At 36.9% G+C, this 21,491-nt stretch overlaps 1 protein-coding gene across 5 annotated transcripts in view; it reads right to left on the bottom strand.

Moving 5' to 3' along the window:
* Nucleotides 1–272: 272 nt before the first annotated feature.
* fgf12a (fibroblast growth factor 12a) overlaps nt 273–21,491 on the bottom strand; it is a 35,441-nt gene continuing 14,222 nt past the window's right edge. For 3 of the 5 annotated variants that reach the window (XM_017432529.3, XM_017432527.3, XM_017432528.3), the window contains 4 exons: nt 18,577–18,687; nt 12,121–12,224; nt 4,328–4,526; nt 273–3,792 (listed from right to left, as the gene is read on the bottom strand). In XM_017432529.3, coding sequence (XP_017288018.1) covers nt 3,677–3,792; nt 4,328–4,526; nt 12,121–12,224; nt 18,577–18,687 — 530 coding nt within the window. In that variant the 3' untranslated portion in view covers nt 273–3,676. Of the gene's footprint in view, nt 3,793–4,327; nt 4,527–12,120; nt 12,225–18,576; nt 18,688–20,622; nt 21,465–21,491 lie in introns of those variants that run through there. The other 2 variants (XM_017432530.3, XM_017432531.3) reach the window with 2 other exon arrangements.

The following is a 21,491-nucleotide window of genomic DNA, read 5'->3' as shown; positions in this document are numbered from 1 at the left end:
TTTAAAATATATTTATTACGTGAGGTTTACTTGGCTTGTATTATTACAATGCTGACTTTGTTAAAAAAACTCACATTATGGTAAAACTTTATCCAATTTGGTGGAGAGTTCAAGAAACAGCAAAGTTAAGGATTTGTTTGTTGCACTTTAGGCATGTCTGAAATTATAACATTATTTTCATGCTTTAATATGATAAATATATTGGAAAATGCATGACTAAAGGTAAGACAGAATTAAATTAAAATTGAGATTTTCCAGGGCCACACTTTCAATCAGTCCTCAGTTCTAATCCTGCTTTATCACACCTGATTTCAATTGATGGCTGAGCTTAATAACATGCCAGGGAGAAAATTCAGTCATTTAAATCAAGTCTGTTCAAGCAGGGACACGTCTAAAACATGCAGGGGTACGAGTCTTACTTGGGGTGAAATATATAAGTGTCTTCTCCTATAAAAGTAGTTTATTCTCACAACCATTGCAATACCTAGTTTGTTGTTTCCCAGTATTGTTTGGTATCATCGACACTATCTTTAACAAGCATAAAAATAGCAAAAAGTGCATTATATTTTTCTGTCCAAAAATATTTTATTGTCACAAAAACAGTGTAATGTTTACTTTGCGATGTATTTGGATATATTACATTTGGGTTTCTTACCAGTCTTCCTTAACAAGCCTAAAGACATCATTATATACCAAAGTCTTTGGGAAGCTAAACCAGTTAGATGGCAGAAATAGGCATGTTGATTTTGTATTTGTAAAAGGAATAAGAGACAATTGATAGTATATTAGTTTGTGATTTGATGTTAAAATCCATTGTGGGTGGGGTTTTTTTACCTTTACCTCTTCTGTCTTTGATTGAGAGGTCAGGGGGTAAAACATGAGTAGGGGTAACACTAGGAAAGAGGGCTTACTTTGTTAACTTTTAAAAAGCACAGTCAATCACAATCAACAATGCACTGCAAAAGTGAAAAGTTTTGATAACATAGTCTTTATTCTTAAACAATCACTAACTTCATTCTGAATTTTATTATCAATGCATATTTTTTGTCATCTCACAATTCATAATGCATATATGAGTGTGTTTGAATGCAGTGAAATTATCTGCAAACATAAAAATATTAAATCATAACCGATATCTCATACAACTGAAACCTTCGCTCACCATATCATACATCAATAAACCCACAAAACTGCTTTGCTTTCCTGGTTTGTCAGATCAGTTATTTTTATCACCTTACTGCCACCATTCATTTCCTAAATCCTTTCATTCTGCCCTAATTCAACAATGGACATATCCAGTTTCATGCATTACATTAAATTCACACATATCCCATTTGCACCAATATAAACTTCTGTAAAAAGATACTTATATGATGGTTGCCTGTTGATGTTTAGTGTCACATTTAATAGTAATGTATGTATCACAGTAATGCAGTACTGTATATGATGTGGAAACTGAACTAATCTACCATTAGCTCTTGCAGGTAACTTATATCTGTGGGCCTGGATTCCAGGTGGAAGACCCTCCCAGCTCCCTGATGATATATGTCTGCTGTTTGCTCTGTGCAGCTGAATGTGTGCTATTAACTGTACATACCACCGACCTAGCAAATGATTTTCAACAACAGATACATTAGGAGATATATATCAACTTTTGCTAAAATACTGATCAAAATGTTGCATATAAAAGTTTTGGACTTATATTTCTCAAATTGAAAATATTTTTTTAAATTAGATTTGACTTTAAACAAACTAACATCAACTTTTACAGTCATGCGATGGTCATGCTTTGTCTCGCCTGTTTCCCTTTCCAGCCTTCCTAACATGGGTAGGTTTGACTGTTAATCACCATTCCAAAACACCAGGCTTTGTGCAATGAGTGCTGGACCATGGGTGGCCATCTTTTATATCTCGGTCCCATTCATGGAACAACTATGGGACTTCCTGAGTTAGATAAACTAAATGGGGACTAGAACGTACACAGCACAAAATGTGTACCAGTCAATTCACCTTGTTATAACAGCCCTGTAAGAAGTACAGTATGTTGATTATGGAAAAGAAAAGGGAGAGCTGTTCTCCACATTGCAGCAAATGGCTCATTCCATGAGTTACAAAACCAGAGTGGGATAAAGATTATACGTGTAACCATGTCAGGAAAAATAAACCTCACAACATTCTCAAAGCTGGCTGAATCCAGTTAAACTTAATGAAACTTTCTGCTTTCACTGCGATGAGTAAGCAGTAATGATTGTGACCTTATGTTGCCAATGTCAACATGTCAAGACAGTGATTTCATAAACAGTCAGGCACCCTGTCCCCCAGTGTTTAAACATCTCTAATGATTTTACGATAAAAGTGATACAAGTGGTAGAATTTCAAATTTTTGAAATTCATCAACATAAACGTTCATTGCCATATTGCAAAAACTGCTTCCATTTCATTTACATTCAAAGCAGAAGGACTTTTTACTTAAAGATTATTTCTCAATTTCCTTCTAGTTTATATGTGAATACTGTTCTATTATATATTGGAGTTGTTACAGCTAACAGCAGAGAAACAGGGTTTCTGTTTCTAAAGGTGCAAATGTAAAGTTATTTTCAGTAATGGCTCAAAGTACTGATGCTGGTCATTTTTGGCCTCCTAACTTTTGAAGAGAATCCTACTTTTTGTCATTTTGACAAGTTTACACATCTCAGCTCTTTTAGACTAATATGTTTTGTAGTCATACTGAAACTAAATTAATTTTCTCTTATTCTGACATTTGCCCACTCTTACAACTTTCTTTGACAGTTTTGTCTACAGATAAGCACACCAACTACTGCAATATATTGTCAGTTTACTATTGTTTTCAATGTTTATCATTTTAATGACATCCTAGATTCCCCTCTATTATATTGCACAATGCACTATTGTCCTGCTACAGCAGAACAACCAATGGGAAGTTTATTCCCTATTAGTCACACTATGTTAACTTACAGTACACACCTGAGTAAATCACATCCTACCATAAGCACTCTGCAGTCCAATACAGAAAACATTCAGTTTTACCCTCAGACCATAGCAGGAGGTGTGACATTACATTCATGTAAAAACTGCAAGAGAAAAAAAAAGAAGAACTAAAAACAATAATAGTAAAACAAAAGTCTTAAAGTTGAGCTAGAATTGCCATATTAGAAACTTAAATGGCGCTCTTCAGATTGGTTATGATGGGTATAATGGCAATGGCATAAATATTATTGAAGACAATAACACAATAAAGCATTTAAAAGAGCAGTAGCATATAGAAAAAGAAAAGTCATTGTATGAAAACTAAACATGTGTTAAAGCTTGTTTTTCACAGCATAAATTGGAAAAACCAGATATTGTGTGAAGAGAGACCACCATTCCTTTGTTTGTTTTCACAGCCTTTTCTCTGTTTTGCATAAAATTTTGGTCAAGTATATATATTCTCAGGTTTCATCTTAATTCATCTAAAATGTTTTCACAAGCAAGAGTTCAGTTTTTCTTGTCTTGGTTGTACAGTGATAGCTCATCGTTGTCGTTGTCACACCGTCTTTTGTTTAAGAAGGTGTGATGGTTTGTAGTTTTGAAGAAGGGTGGCAAGTTTTCCTTTTGGCCCCTTCCCCTGAGTCAGGATGAGGCCACCTCCCCCAGCTGGAAGCCCCTCTTCCTGGTGCTATGTGGAGTCCTGATTGACAGCTTTGCCTCCATTCATGGTGGGAGTCCCTGAGCTCTTCCTGGAACGGTGCTTGTCCTCTATCTCATGCAGTGATGGCTCCCTGTACATACAAACTGTGGGAGAGATGCAAACAACGGGAATGGGAGAAAAGGACAAAGATAGGAGTCAGTCAGAGAAGGGACAACAGAGAGCAGATTGAAGAGATGGGCGTGAAAACAAAGACAAGGTCAGATGGGAGGCTGGGACAATCACACCAGGCTGGGACAAGGGAATGAGGTTTGTGTCAGCACTTTTTTATCACATTGCTTGACAAGTTTGCAAGATAAGAATGATCCTCTAACAGAAATACAATCAGGAGACAATTATTAGTAAATATGTACCCCAAGCATTCAAAATAATTCATAGACTTCCAACATCTTGCAAAATAATGATGCTGATATGTCTTGCTACATGTAATATCGGACACACATCAAGGAGGAAGGGAGCAGACTGACAGATTAGTCTACAGAAGGAACCTGGAAACTCAAGTCTTTCTACACATTTTCTACAATCCCATCCCTTTATGTTCCACTCTTACTTTTCTACTTCACTATATCCTAAAAACACGGTTTAGTTTAAAATGAATTTTTCAAAAACGGTTTTTCATACCTTCAATGGGCCTGGGTACAAAATGTGATGAGGGCTTCGTCTTCTTGACCCGATTGCCCTTCATGACTTGTCCCTCCTTTGTGAGGCCAAGGAACCACGCTCGACCCGACTCCTGTTGTCGGTACACAGTGGACGAGTAGATCACATAATAGTTTTCAAAAACTGACTCCTTAAATCTGCATTCTGGTGTGAACATCTCCTGCAAAAAGATTTTGAAAAAAAAGACACACAAAAATTTAGCAAATACACACAGAATAAATATTTATCAGTTCATACAAAAAAATTGTTTGCATCCATGTCAAAACCAAAGCTAGTAAATGATCTAGTAATAATGGTCAACACTGAAAGATTGTTTTTATCTCACAGTTTTATCAATAGAGCAGTAACTCAAGGAGAAAGTTGAGGAGACATGATTTATTTTTGGAAAGGCTGATACTGAAGAAACTGCCAGAACTAGGTGAGGTCTTGGCCATGACGGAGAAAAATGCAAAATGCTGTAATTTGGCTAATTTATAAAGTTTTAATTAGGTTAATGGTAAAACAGTGTATAAAGTAGGTAGGAGAAGTTTGTATCTTTACTCAAAAAAATGTCTATATTTATTGAGTAGTTGCAAAATGTAAGTAAACTGTTGCAGTTTGAAATTCTGGTTATTCATTTTAAAACAATATTAAGTTAGTTTGACAGCAGTATTTTTTTCTTAAACCACCTATTATTTACATGTTCAGTTCATAGTGAGGTGCTGTGTGTCTGCAGCTCTGATATGCAAACAACTGGTGGGAAAAAAGATAACACTGAGCTAGTCTTAATATTAAAAATGTAAAATTTAAATTAAATATCTAGTACTGATCTAGTGAATTCCTAATATTCCAGTACCAAAGTCTTGTGACATAACCACTGTACCAGCCTCTCAACTAAACGGCAAAGGCCCTCAGCACAAGAGCAATAAAGACCAAGATCTACCATACTAGACAAGACCTAAGATGCAGGCTGTGTAAAGATGCTCCTGAGACAGTCCAGCACATAACAGCAGGATGTAAGATGCAGGCAGGTAAAGCATACATGGAATGGCATAACTAAGTGGCTGGAATAGTGTACAGGAACATCTGTACCGAGAATGGACTGGAAGTCCCACAGTCAAAGTGGGAGGCTCCACACCAAGGGTGGTAGAGAATGGAAGGAATAAGATACTGTAGAACTTCCAGATGCAGACTGACAAACACATGATGACTAACCAACCGGACAGTGTGGTGTTTGACAAGCTACGAAAGAAGGCAGTAGTGACAGATGTAGCAATCCCAAGTGACTGTAACATCAGGAAGAAAGGACATGAGAAGCCTGAGAAACACCAAGGGCTAAAAAATGAAATTAAGATGTTGTGGTGAGTTAAGGCCTCAGTGGTACTAGTGGTCATGGGAGAACTTAGTGCTGTGACCCCCAAACTGGAAGAGTGGCTCCAAAAAGTCCAAGGAACAACCTTAGAAATCTCTGTCCAAAAGAAAGCAGTTCTAGGAAAAACTAAGATACACAGTATTTTAACTGTGTATATATACATACAGTATAAACCCATGTGCATGCAGGTGATGCACAACAGCTGGTTTGGATGGAGAATGTTGTGCCTTCTCCACTTTGGCAGACTTTGAACTGTGTGTGTATGTGCCCATGCTGTTTTTTTTTTTATTCATTAATATCTCTCCCAGGGCTCAGTGCTCTTTTTAAGGTTGTCTGTTTGATTGACAGCCTAATTCTACTTCCTGCTGGAGGTGACTGGGTGTGCATATGTGTGTGTGATTGGCTGTCTGTGATCCAAGTATAACTCAAGCGGTGTGGACCTAAATCTGTTTGCTCTGTCATATTATCGGGACCAAATACAAGACTACAGCATAAATTAATAAATTCACTGCAGGTTACCCTAATAATATCACTCATTAAAACCTAATGCTTTTTCCAGGAATTATTAAATGACTTTGACATCTTCTGTGAATTAAAGGACTAGCATTCCTTGCCAGAGTTTTAGACTACAATCATCTTATGCTGGCAAGAGATAAAGTTATAGTCATTTTGGCAAAACTTTTAAATGAATTTATGCAAAATCTCATGCAATATTGTGGAATCTTGTGAAATATGATAGAGTTCAGAATATGTGTTGAAGATGACTCAGCTACTGCCACATCAAACTGTATTTTTTGTAAATTTTCATTTATTTTGTATATGTAAATTTGACTGTGTTGTTGCCATTTTTGTTTCCAAGGTTGCTTAACTGTGGCAGTCATTTTGAATGGGTTTGACTCCAAACAGTAATCAGTTGTAGCTGTATATATTTTGGATCTTTCCTAAATAAAAATGTCTTTAAGTAGACTTTGCTGAATTTTAATTGAAAATACCTTCTGTATCGGTAGAGTTCTAAAAGGAAATATAAATACAGGTAAATAGAGATTTGCTTGCTAAGACCACTGTAACTGGCTAAGGTGAGGCCATCTGACAGATGTAGGATGTGTCGTTTTTAAGCCATTTCACAGTTTGGAAAAACAAGCCAGTGTGTGTGTGGCTGGGCTCATTTACAAGCCACAGCAGTGCTTAGCATGCTGAGTAAAGAACTCAGGAAAGGTGAAGTCACATGGTCACAAGTGTGGAAAGGTCAGGCTGGTCAGCAGGAGATAGGACAACCTTTGTGAACAGTTAGAGGCTGAGTTTATCAGGACCTGCTGACAAACTGTCAGATAGCAGACATCTCGCTCGCAGTTGGGGCGCCAGGGGTCACATTGGGCCTGTCTGGCTGTGTGTATGTTTGTATGTGAACATATGTGTTTGAGTGAGTAGGGGTTGGACAGTGATACATTACACTCCAGCAGGTTTTGCCTCCTCTTCATCTGTTTGTTGCCTAAATCAAACTGAGTACACACACATACACACTACACCTACAGCCTTCCCAATGAGCCGCTTGGCTTTGCTGACAAGCTGCAGAATCTTCTCCAAATCTCTCCCCAAGGACAAAACCTGTGTCCCTTCAAAAAATAAGGCTTTAAGCAATTCTGAAAGTGCCCCAACTGTGACTGGAAATGATAGATGTAAAATGTAATAGATGTTGGATTCTTTGACAAAATATTTTGTTTGTGGATGACTGAATAAAAATATGAGGTGAAGAGACAGGGTTTCAGTCCAAGTTGATTGATGAGATCTTTTTACAAGAACAACTGAACCATTGAAACAGGAAAGATCATAGACCTTCACATTGCTAAATATGCCTGTTTGCATGCAAACTTGATGCAATATGATCCATATGTGATCAGTAATTAAAATGCATTGTAACAAGTTTTAAAAGAAAAAAGTGACACATTTCAAGGGTAACAAGCTGTGCCTAGTAAGAGAATGTTGCTTATTTATGCTCTGGGATTGACATAAAGAAAGGCAAATAGATAGTTTAGGAAACTTGGCATGTATGACTGCTGATAGGACAGAATTAGGCGTTTGAGTGGAAATCAAGCAATTAAATGTTGATTCATTGAGCACCATAAACTGCAGAATCACTGTTAATGTTAGCAACAATTAATATAATTTATTTACTACAAAGTTCATCATAACTCGCAGATTGCATAGGGACAGATGTTCAATGAGGAAATAATTTAAAGTGATAACATCTTGTGATATTTGTTTTTTTACCTTTATTGTAGCATTTTCTACATGTAACAAGTCCTACCAACTTACAAAAACTCACATTTGCACCAAAAACAGTTATTCTCTCACACAAAAGGAATTTCACTGAATTGCTTTTTTTAAAAAATACTGAAAATTGTCACTATAACCTAATACAGATAGCAAATGGAGATGCTTTGGATCAATCAGGTCAATCAGAGAAAAGGGAATGGGGTTTTTGAGGGATCTCATGATTTAAGAGTTTTTTATGTTTTCTGTATTGGATTTTCAAAGATTCTTTAACATTTTATCCTTGATTTTTTACGTTTTTTTCTAGGGTCATTTCTTGCTTTTCTCACTTAGTCATATTTTATGATCTCCACGCACACACACACCCAAACACACACAAAAATGGGACTTTTCCTATTTTCACTCCTGCATTTTGTTAGTGATTACTCCAATGATTTCTGATTCCACTGAGTTTGGTCTTGGTTTTCTTTGCCTATTGTGGAACAATGCATGACTTTCTTTTGTATTTGAATAAAAGTTTACTTGTGATTTTTTTTTCTTTTTTTTTAATGTCAGTCTATAGAGCCTTTCTGTGTTTGGATCCACTTCAGCATGCAAGAATAAATGCCATCATATATATTTTTTATTCTGACTGACTCTAATTATCACCTGCCATTTTGACATTAGCACATTTATAAAAGTAAGTACCCAGTGTACGTGAGTAGTTACATGCACCAGCACTAACACAGTGGTTCACTGACTAATTATAAACAGAAAAACAATTTAGGAAACCTAAACTCAGTATGACTTGCTTATTAGGCTATTTATCAAGCAAAAACATCCTATTATAACTGTTACCACCCACATAATACAATTAGAAGACTGAAAAACAGACTTCCATTTTTATTATGCTGCAGTCTAAACCATTAAATAGGAAGAAAAGTGTAGATCACAGCTGCAGTTCAAGTCACGCCAACATCAACCAACAATTTCTATTCTCGGGACAGAGGAAGCGAAGAAAAAGATACAGCCCACTCAAAAATACACATTTTTATTTATATCTCAAACCATTTTATTCTTTCTTCCTTTCATGATGGATGGATGGATGGATGGATGGATAGATAGATAGATAGATGGGCCTGCAGCAGAGGCAAAGAAAGAACAGCGGTTACTGCTGTGGAGTAAAGTAGGTCATATTGTGTGTTATAAATAATGGAGAAGAACTCGTTATTGTAGATACTCAGCCCCCACGCACTTCATCGCTAAACACTCCACATAATCGCGATTACCCAACTTACCCTCAGCTTTCAATGAACAACAGTGAGTGATGCACTCCAAGCCCCCCCAAAAAAAACCAACAAATCCACCCACCAGTATTTACTTTATGTAATCCTTTAACTGATCAATAGCAATCGTAAACTGAAGTCCAAACATTGAACACATACCTGACACTTACATAAAAAAGACTGAAAGGACGTCTTTCTATAGCAAGCGCAGAAACAATGAAGCCTTATACATGCCCTCACTAAGAAGACATTGTAAAGGAGCAAAAAAAAAAGAAAGGAAAGTTAGGGATTTCTCTTAGTAATTATTTCCTAAAGATGGGGAAATAAAAATGCAGTGGATCTCTGCTCCAAAATGGAATAAAGGCTAAACAAGTCCAAAAAAAATGTAAGAGTTTAGCATTTGGAGAGGCTAAATAAGGTAGTGGCAACCCTAAGAAAAAGACGAAAATGAGGAACAACAATAAATAAGAACAATGGAGATAGAGAAAAACAATAAAATAAGTGAATGAATAAATAGCAGAAATTTAGTTCCTTTTTTAAATGACATCAAGCTGTCTCTTGATATATGTAATATGCATTGGTAAAATACAAAATCAGGGAAGATATAGAAAAACTGAATCTGCCATTGCTTTATCATAGTTTACAAAGTAATTGGTGTGTCTGTAGGCATTTTGAGCCACTATATCGTTTATAAGCCCCTTACTATAGGGTTTATAGGCCCTTCAGCTAACCACCCACACATTGCTTACTACAGCTAATTTCCCAAGCTTTATACATTTGAGACACTGCACCCAGTGAGTGCATTACTTATTGGCTTAAATAACATCTTGAACCTCTACTGCAGAAATGTCCTCATCCTCTGCAAAGGTCAAAACTTTGCTCTTCTGCCTATAAAAATTAGAGTTAGAATGATTAGCTAAGAGGTGCTATTTGACACCAAGGTACTTACGTACTTTTAATTAATAATAATCGTGGACTCAGATCTGACTGATGATTTCTTAAAGCAGTGGTTATGAGTGTGGAGGTTGTACAGCATCTTAGAGACAATTTGACATATAAAAGACCTCTGTCTAGGCATGATTAAACTTTAATTATGCCTGGACGGGTGGGTGGGGTGGCTTATTGAAGGCCCAATAGCGAGGATGTGAATTGTGCACTTGTTTGTGTGCTTTCAGTTATGAATGAATCCGTCTATTTAGGTGAGTCATCACAGCATTTGCCGAACGACCTTCCCTGAACTTGTGAGTGGCTCATACATCTGTCAGGTTGTGCTCGAGTTGCACAAAGCCAAAAATCCTCGCCCTGAATAAATTACACTCAATTTACGAGACATAGCAATTTTTCAAGTGAATGTTTTTAAAAGGCATCGTGGACAACATTTAACTTGTTCGTTTGTTCAGTTGTAACTACTCTCTTCTTACTGTTAAGCTGATCTGTGGTCAATCAATGCAGGAGGGAAGATGCAAAAAATAAAACTTCACAATATTCTTTAAATATTTATGAGTAGAAAAAGTTAGATGGACAGTTTGTGGCTTCTAGCTCTGTCTCATCATTCATCATGGTTGACTTAAAATCAGACAACCAAGTCCCTCAGCAGTTGTCTGCAGATAGACTGCCATCTTCTTCTGTCTTCAGTAACAATACTTTAAATTTGATTATAAATCATAACACTAGAAATTAGAAATATGCCATGCGGGTAATCTTTGTTTCTATTTGCTTCTGATTATACATCCTTCCTGTGAATGTAAAGAATCTCTAAATGGTTAAAGCAACTGATACATATTTGTAGAGCAATGCAGCAATACAGCAATGTATATCTACAGCTGATTAGCTTTTGAAGTCAACCCAAATCAAGATGGCCACCACAGCCAACTAGTCTTAGAAAGCACTAAATTGGCAGTAATTCAGTTTTACATATATTGGTCTAAGATTTGTTGTGGTCGCACCTGAGAGTCATTCACAACACATGCTTTAAGTTCTACTCATTGCACAGGATCTTTGCTTAAAACTTTGACATTAACTGTTGGATTCAACCCTGTTTGTCTGTTAGGGAAATATCTCTTGAAGAACTTGACAGATTTTAATGAAGCTCTCAAAAAGTAATCATCAGATCTACATCTAAAACTGATTAGCTTTTGGAATTAATCCAATTCAATATCGCCTCTACAGCTAATCATGATTAACATCACAAAAATGGCTATAACTCAGTCAGTTTTATAGATATTGACTTAAAATTGGATGTGATAATAGCTGAGAGTCAGTTGCAACACTTGAACATTTTGTAATATTGCATAAATTGCACATAACCTTATTTTCGAGGTTTGAGCAAAATGGCTACAACTCCGTCCTTTCTCAACATAAGATAATCCTAGTCTAAAATTCATGAAAGAAACCAGGCAATATGCATTCCTTTAAGGAATGCTAGGCTTTTAATTTAAGGAAAGTTTTACCTGTATCACATGAATCTTAACCAAAAACCAAAGTTGAACAAATCAAATGCATGAAAAGGAAATAAAATTATTTTGAATCTGTTTATCAATGCCAAACAAGCTTCTGTTAGGAGCAAACAGGGAGGAAAAGAACATTTTAAAGTGGGCTGAGCACAAAACCTGCAGTTAAATGAAAAGTGAAGCATGTGCAGTGCTGCTTCAAAGACAGTGAGGGACTAGGTGCTGCAGAGTAACACAAAACCACATCTGAGGAACTCTTTTTAATGAGCAGAGATGAAAGACTTTGGTGGAGTTGAGGATTTACTGCGACGGGATGATGAAACAGACAACAACAAGAACAAAAGAAAACATGTGTAAGTGACTAATCATGTATGCCAGTGACACACAGGCTTAAACATCAATGTGAAGGGAGCTTACCGAGCTGTAGAGCATGCCCTCGCCATTCATGGCGATGTAGAAACCACTCTTCACCCCCTGGATGGCCACCACTCTCAGACCCACGGGAATAAGATTAAACAGAGCTGCAGAGCAGAGCAGTTTGAAGGAGAGGCAGGGAGAGAGGAGACAGAGTCACAAAGAGGCAGAGACAAAAGAGAGACGTCAAGTAGAAAGGACAGAATAGGACAATTGAGTTTTCACTTAACTCTTGTAGACACTACAGCCTCCGATCCCTGTTCTTTGACTATCCATCAGCGGTAAAGTGAACAGGACAGGGATAATGGGAACACTGACGCACTTCACAGTAAAACATTACAGCTAAAGCAGAAATCCCAAACTTCCATGTGACAGAGGGCAACAAAGATGGCAAACCATCTTACGCATCTCAAACATAAAACAAAACAGCTAGGTGATACAGACTGCCCTTGGTGATGTAGATTTTGAAGAACCCTCGTAATTGCACACACATTTCCATATATTGACTTTGGATCCACCAGTTCTGGATTAAACATGGTAATTCAGACACCTGGCCACTGCACCAAAGAAACTGTATGTTACATTGTGTCTGTTTTAAGGCGTCAAATCATGGTGTCAAGTGGCAACATTCAATATTGATTACTAAACAACAATTAAATTTTGGGGTCAAAATGTTGTCTTGTAAAACATTTATCGGGTTAGGTCAGCTGTTCTTGGTTTTTATTACGGAGTTTGTGGTTTTGATTCAATTTCAGCTTTCAAAAACCTAGCTTCCAGTTTCCATCACATTCAGATTGAATTACTATTGAGTGGCAACTCATACTCAAGACCTCAGTGTAGAGCAGTGAGACAGGTACCAATTAAATAAAAGGTAAACGTGTCTTGTGGGAAAGAATCAGTTGCAGAAAGCAAAATTTGTTACAATGGATCTGTAAATATTGTTCGGTCTCAGTTTGGGCTTTAACAGACCTGGGTTTGGGATGTAAGGACATTTTTTACCTGCTCCCCGTATTGCAGGAATGATTGCTTTGCAAGTGCCGGGAATATTGGATAAAACTAGCAGGGAAAAGCAGAGACGTGCCAACATGGGTCGGTCCTCTGAGCAGATTCAATTTCGTTCAATAAAAATCGACATGTGCTTTTGCCTGCCAATGGTTTAAACCTGCCCTCAGGCTAATGAAGCGGTTGATACAGACTGACCACTTTCAAGTTCTATGTATACCCCTAAAGCCTGTAAATAAGCAGTTCAGTTTTGTTTCCTTACTTTTTCTCAAGGTATTTTTTTTTCTTTTTTTACTCTCCTCATATTTCCATTGCCATTAGCCCTTTTAATAATTGGCAGCATGTGTCAGAAGAAGCATTCACAGATCGTGCTTGAAATTTTTAAGTAACACCAATGCATATATCACGCCACTGGAATATTTAATTTTAGTCTGTTGCTTTTGCTCTAAAATATTGAACTGACAGTAGTTATCATTCAGCTGCCGTTTAAATGTCTGGCTTTTTTATTGTTAGCAGTTGATGGATTTCATAATTACAGCCGCACTGACTGATGTTAAGAGTATCTGATGACTATCCTGAAGGTGATCATTCTTCTTTAATAACTTCACTGACAGTAAAGAAAGGTTGAACAGGTGCAGGGAGAGCTAAAAGATAGCTATAGATCTTCTATTGTTGAAGTGTCAGACAAAATGGATTCGAACACACCCATAAAGCAAAATCCTTGAAAAATCAGTAAGTCTTCCAGTAGAGCAGTAATCTGCTTGAAGCAAATCCTACTGTTAGGCTAAAAGAATTTCAGTTCATGTCAGGACTACCAGCACAGCAAGAAACCTACGGGAAAGGTTTAAAAGGACGCTTAGCCAAACTTAAAATGTGAAGATGGCAGGTCCTTGAATCAATACTATATGATGGTAGGCCAACGTAAACATTTTTTATTATTTATATATATATATATATATATATATATATATCAAGATGTGTATTAATGTGTATCAGTGTCATTTTTTCTGTCTGACAAGTTTTTACACTGACCTAATCTTTACTGTTTCATAGTTAAATTATTATTTTGGGTAAACCAAGGATACATTGTAAAAAATTTAAAAAAAATTAAAAATTAAATCTAAATCGGACCAATGAAAAATATCGCCACACATAATGCCAGAATTTTATATGTAGTTGCAATAATTTTGCCAGCTATAAAAATTGTAATTTTCATGCAAAAGAAAAACAAAACATCTCAAATTAACAAAAATATACAAGTATAATATGTAGAATAAAGTAATGTGCTGTTACTGGTAAAGGTTTAGCAAATTTGTTCTTTCTTGTGTGGGGTTGTGGTAGCAAATCTTATTGACTAAAACTAAAAAAGAATTGGGTTTAAAGCTTATTAATAAAATAGATTATTAGAGACAGATGGAACGTGGATATTTAATGCTGCTGACATTCTCATTATCAACCATCTCAGAGTGGGCAGACCATTACTGCATGCAATCATCTGATGACAATCAAATTAATAACTGTTTAAATTTGAACATGGTTGTTCATTAAAATAATCGTGTTTCAGGTCTAATGCACTCAGCTCATGTACAGCTTTGCAGCAGTTAGTTCTTTCTTGTCAAGTATGTCACGCTTTCAACTAAAGCCATTTTACTTTGTAAAGTAGAGCCAGCTTTGTATTGTGTTTTATCAAAGAACATGATTTTATGAAAGTACAACTGCACTATAATTTAAAGCATTCACCATAAAAGCTACATTGTATTTAGCTCAGTAACAGTTTTTTACAGTTTCAATAAACCAATATTGATTTTAAAAAGTGTAAAACCCAAAGTCGGTTTTTAGTGTGACATATTGAAAGGCTAAAACTAATGAGTCACTAAAACAGCGCTACTTTGAATCTAGAGCATGAATTTCCACTTCAATACTAAGTAATATTACTAACCTTAAAATAGTAGCAATATCCATCATCACTTAATGGCTCGAAGCCAAAGAAGTCTCTTAAGGATCATGCTTTCTCAGCAGGCAATTTCAGCTTTTCAATCCCAAACTTTGAAAACAGACCATCAATTTAAATGTACAAGTCTATGTGACAGGAGGAATTATCATCAATCCAGCACCCCGCTGCACTCACCGTGTCTGTGAGTGGGAGTGGGTGGACTGTGTTTGTCAGAATAAACTGTTTTTATGCTTTTCTCAGCACATTCATTCATTGCAGAAATATGGCAACTAATCAAAAAACGAATTGTGTTTAACCTGAGCGCATGTTGCTCCTTGTACGGCCTGAGCCGCCACCTGAAAATGAATTACTGTGTTCCATCTGCCACCGCTGCTGAGGACGCTGCAGGTCAGAGGGTGGCGTGGATCAAGGGTGAGGGTAATCTATAATTCTAATAATCCACCCTGGCAATCAATAGTTCAGTGCAAGACTTGCATACTAAATCTTCCTCTTTCATCTGTAGCCATCTTAATCATCTCCCATTTTATTTTTGCTGTGTGTTTCTGTCTTCTGCTTGAAAGACTTACATTTGTCTCACAGCACCTCCTTTTTCCTGCTGCTCCCTCTGTGTCTTCCTCTGGACTGTCTCTAAGCTTAAGGCATCTCTTATAGAGAATTATTCATTGGGCACAAACGAAGAAGGTGGTATTTTTAGTTTGCTTCGGCTGAATAATTCAGTGCATTCCACCATCCCAGGGCCAGTGGGACTGCTTAACTGAAGGATTACCTAGAGGTGGGGAAACCCTCCATTACAACAAAAACTCTCACCAGCCATAACCTTAAGAACACAATAGAGCTACCTAAAATAAAAAGTGCTTAAATTGCACAGATGAAACGCATTGTGACAATGTATCCTCCCATATATGCCATAAGCCTTTTTGTTCTAATGACCTTCCCTTCATGCTGTAAGTCATTTTAGCTGAAGAGCTATCTCATCGTAAAAGTTAAAGTGACATTTGACAGGTAGAGGTTGTTTTTTCCATTGCATGACTGCTACCATCTTGCAGCTTTGGCTCCTGCTTCCTTAAAGACTGGCAGGATGTTTTAGAGCAGAAACATCATGATTGGTTTCCTGACTGGCTTTGATCCAGACTGGGAGCATTATCATCTCTTTGATGACCATTCTGTGCAGACATATATCTCCACTTCGATGTTTCATGGCAAAGTCTTTAAAGGCCTGTGTTTCAATGTAGAGGGTTCCCAACAGGCTCCGCTGATTTATTTTTACTTTTTGTGGACTGAAGACTATTTATTCATTGGCAAATCACTGCAGAAAGACATTTTTGGAAGGTGAGAATTTCTTAGCAGGCTGGTTCACTGGGTAAGGAATTTATGAGAAGAAGTAAAAAATAAAATAAAATTCTCCTGTACTCTTCTAATTCCTTTGGAGATTTATCAGTCAATGCATTGACACAATCATGCAAATCTGTACAACATAACATATTTAATTATGAGGTCTTAAAGCAAAGTTCAGATATTTTGAAGGGATCTTCAGTGGAAAAGTTTTAAACATTCAATATCTTACCTGTTGCAGATAGTTCTCTGATATGGGTGGGAGTTTTATTTTATCATTTGATGCAGACATGAACAATTCTAAATTGATTTATAACATCAAAGACTGAACATTATTTAAGGTTAATAACACCCTGCAAAAGGCAGAACTCTGATGTGTGGAAGGTCAGCACCCAGGCTGTTTATGGCATGCACACAACAGAGACACAAGATACAATAAGCACCTTTCGTGTTGAAAGCCAGTATTTAGAAGTTATTTGTCTTCTATGACAAGATGTTCACATAAGCTACAGTATATAAGGAAGTTTTGTAAATGTTTCCATCCAGAGAAGGAGAAAATCTGCTTGTCATTGTTGTTGCTTCTAAAGGTCGTATCTGGGAATTCACAAAGGGACTCTCTACAACGTTTGCATTATAGTATGATTTGGGCAACAAAATACTGCATGTGGCTTGAAATGCATTTTTCCAAGTTGTGAACACAAAAACAAGCTATTATTTTCAAAATATGAGTGTGCAAAATTCCACCACACAGTTTGCTGGTCACTTGATTGTGAAAACACAGCTTACAGTGAGACTGCAACTAAAAATGTGACTATTTTCAAGCTACTTCCCAACAGACACATACCACTGAGATATTACCTGAGATACTACCTTATGTTGCACCCTTTCAAGTAAAAACATGATCATCCTAGGTCAAAGATACTAATATAGCCAATCTTACACTATAAAACACAGTGTGGAAACACTGAAGAAATTGTGTATACTATTCTATGCCCGGACACCTACTGCCCCAGAATCTTAGCTCACTGGATTCAGCATTTTTACTCCTATTTTTGTTCATTTAGTTCCCATAATCCTGTTGGAATTAAAACTGTTTTATACAGCTGTGTAAAGCAAAATATTTTGTTTCTTTTAGGTCTGAGACATTTTATGCTCAAGTGTGATTATGGAAGCAACAAGATCAATTGTTTTATGAATGCATCACAGTCCTCTAGATCATAATTATATCAGATCATGAGGTGCCTAAATATTCCCACCCTTGTTCTTTGAACAACCTCAGTTTGGAGAAACAGAATTTATTTCTGACATAATTAATAAGCTAACAGATAGTCAGGATGGGTTTAAAAGCAAATTTTGCATTACATGGTTATTTACATAAAATGTAAAGGTTATTTATGATTACAAATACAGTCAATAGCAGCTATCTGTGGCACTTCTGGTTCTGACAAGAAATATGTTTTGGTGGAATATCCAAAATTTATGGCAATGTATAGGTAGATAAAATATTGTTTGCATGAACCAGTGTATTTTTTTTATCATTTTAAGACAGCTCAGCAACAGTCTACTTTGTTCTTGGAATAGTCATTAACTTGTTAGTCTGGTCAGAATGGTTAGTTTGGAGAACTATATTTCTCCAGAATAAAGTCATTTAGAAAATTAAAGCAGGAAAGATATTAATTGTTCTTAACCTTCCCACAGAACCCCACTTCAAAAGCATTGAACTATCCTTTTAATTGTGATCCTGAAATAAATTTCTAATAAAATAAACAAAAAATATATACTATTAGAAGTTTTGTAAATTTTACACTGTGAAAGCTAATTTATTGTGATAACAAACTAAGAACACATAAATCATTTAGGTAACTATTTGACACATTTACAGCACTGCGGTTACATAACTATGATGCAGGAAAGAGGGCATCTGCCTTGTGAGGATGTCTGAATATTTCCCTCCATAATTGTGCATTTTAGTTGAGAAAATTCCCTTTAGAAGGAATGTCTGTCTTAAAACAGCTTTTTGGAGTCTCATAAGATGACCTACATGGCATCCGTTATATAAGAATGATGATTAGGTGTATAAAATGTGGTAAAACGTTATATAACCAACTGACTCACAGCCGTTAAAGGTTTTAAACTGGAAGCTGCAGCAGCTTTCGTGATGCTCCACTCACTGTTGTCGCTGTTCTCGTCCTTGCTGCCGTCGATGGTTCCATCCGGCTGCATCTGCAGGTAGAAGCCCTGCTGGCTGAACAGTCGTGTCACGATGCCTTTCAGCTGTGGCTCTAAAACACACACACATACACACAAACACCACCACGCACGTCCACACCAACCGTTGGCAATGCCACAGCCACATCCCCACAAAAAATATGTCAGAACGATGTTTGCACTGTCAGGACAAAAAGATGAAATTTTACTAATACTATGCCTTTATACTTAGAAATGCTTACTTAAATAATGATAAATATTATAAAATGAAAGAGTTTTGTATCATTAATTATAACAGGCTGTGGAAGATAGAGTGTACATGCAAAACAAGATGTTTCTTATACAATTGATTTAGTCTTTTAAAAAGTGGTTGGTTTATTACAATATATATGATAAAGATGATCTGCAGAAAATTAATACAAACTCATTTATAACTAAATGGATTTGTTGGAAGTTTTAATTAACTATTTGAGTCATGTTAAGACCTGGCATATGGTCCATTCTCACTTCTGAGTGATTGAATGATAATTAACCATGTGTAAAAGCAATTCTATTCTTCTTGTGTCACAGTCCAGCTTCCACAGCTGCCAAAACATAAAACAACTTACGGCGCAATACATTTTAGAATGTTCTCTTTATTCTTACCAGCTGGAGGGTATAAATAATTCAGTGATGGAAGGTTTGTGATGATTTATTTGCCGCACCACGTAATATCATAAAAGGGTAAAAGGCTGTACAACTTGCAGGCCTGAGTTTACAATAACAGAAAATCAAAAAGATGGTTGTTATTTTCTCATATGATTTATTGCATCTAATGCAGAAAAACTGGAGTTTCTACATCATTTGGAAAACTTTGAAATAATTTTGGAAGCTGTTGTGCTTCTTGGAATTGATGCAAAGGATGTTTAATTTAAGAAGGGGGGGGAAAGTTCTGATTAAAAGTTTTGCTTATATGGATAGCTTATTAACTCAAACTAGTTTTGGAGCTATGCTTTAGCCTAAACAAAGCTGAGCAAAAGTTTTCCAGGTCAGGTGGGAGTTTTTTTTATTGAGATAACCCTGAATAGACCTGGAACTTTGAAGGGTAGGACGGCTGGCACATGGCCAGAGTGCTGCTCCAAGTGCTTCTCACTTGAAGTGTGGAGCAGGTGGAAATGAGAACTATAGCTAAGGGCAATGTACGCTGCTCAAGCCTCTGGCAATGACGGTGAAGAATACATGTGTAGAAAAACAATTTTTGTCTGGTGTACAATCAGTCTCTGCAGTCTTTTTTTTTAAACCCAGCATATATTTTGAGTTTGTGTAAAATCAAAAGACAGAGCTGGATGACACCATCATTATAAAATAGGGTTATTTGTGAATTTCCATGGCAGTGGTGTTTTTAAACTGAGCTGTTTGTTTAATGATGTTTTAGTGATGACAAAATTAAAAATGGAAATATTTCTTAATAGCCACTGTAAACATTACACTGTTTTGTTATTCTAATCAGTTTTTGGCAAAAGGTGCAAATGTAGCATTTTGTCACAATTTATTGGTGCCTAATTTAATTTAAGTCTCTAAATAAACTAGAAGTGCTTGCTTTGTGTGTGTGTATTTGCTCTGATAAATGAGGACTGTGATGGGAAGCGATATTTTGGAGCCGGACTGTCCTCCAAGGTCATAACACAAGTTGGAGGACATACAATTCATTTCAGCACAGCCAGTCACAAAGCATTCCAAATGATTTTGCAAGAAAGAAACATTTTGAGACTTGCTATCTTGTGAGAGAAAGACGGGTTTTGCCAGAATCTTAATTCAACAGCGATAACAGATGGGATTTGCTTGAAAGCTGATGGCTCCAATAATTACAAGTGTGGGAGATTTATTTATATTGTAAAAAAAAAATGAAAGAAAGAGCGAGTGAATGGGAGAGAGCAAGCGGAAAGACTTAGCTAAGTGGTGACCCATGGAGAAAGTGAGTTCACGTCTGCTCAACTGTACATCATCCTGACCATCAATTCCCAACTCACCTACCCCTGGGTTAGGCCCATCAATTCCTAGGACAGTCCCTTCATCATCCATCATGGGCAGGTTGAGGAGAATGAGAGTGTACTCTATGCGTGGCTATGTGTGTGTGAAAGCACATGGGAATGTACACACCAGTAAATCACATGTGATAACTACACTTCCATAAATTACAGCAACAGTACACCCCCCCTCCCTGGGCAATTGCTGACGGCTCATCGGTTCCAGTCATTAAGCAGAGGACGTGTGTACTGTACATGCTGTGTTCTTGTGGGTGCAGGTACAGAGAGGATTTCTGCAGCATGTGTTTGTGCATGAAAAATGACTTTCGACGACAACAAACTTGAGATCATTCTGTAAGTGTATGGACCATTAGAGTGACAATACATTTACTTCATACCAATACGGAAGGACGAAAACATTCAGGTACATTGACAAATGGCATAATGACCATGAAATGGTGAATGATCACCTGTTCTGATGCAGTGTTCGACAAGGAGAGACACATCATATCAGTCTACACCAATATACACTACAATAACAGCCGAGTGTTGCTTGCACAGTTGTAATCGACACACTTTTACAGACACAGGACGAGGATAGAGACTGATCCAACACTGACTGACAACAAGAATGAGACTAAAAGGAAATGAAAAGAGGCAAAAAAGAGCAATAGACAACTGGTTGCAGGTGAGCTTTAGCTAGGAGAGGGAACAGGTAAGAAATTAAGCTTAAGAAAAATCTAAGAAAAGGCCACAGAGAAGGAGGAATGAAAGAAGAAGAAGATCAGCGAGGGAGAGGGTCGCCGGCTGTCAAACAGGTGTTGAAGCCCCCAGCCCTTTCATTCCCTCTTGGTTCCCAGCCCCCCCAGCCC

The sequence above is a fragment of the Kryptolebias marmoratus genome, linkage group LG20, assembly GCF_001649575.2.
Source record: "Kryptolebias marmoratus isolate JLee-2015 linkage group LG20, ASM164957v2, whole genome shotgun sequence".
In the NCBI taxonomy this organism is placed as follows: Eukaryota; Metazoa; Chordata; class Actinopteri; order Cyprinodontiformes; family Rivulidae; genus Kryptolebias; species Kryptolebias marmoratus.
This window is presented reverse-complemented; position numbering and strand designations above follow the sequence as displayed.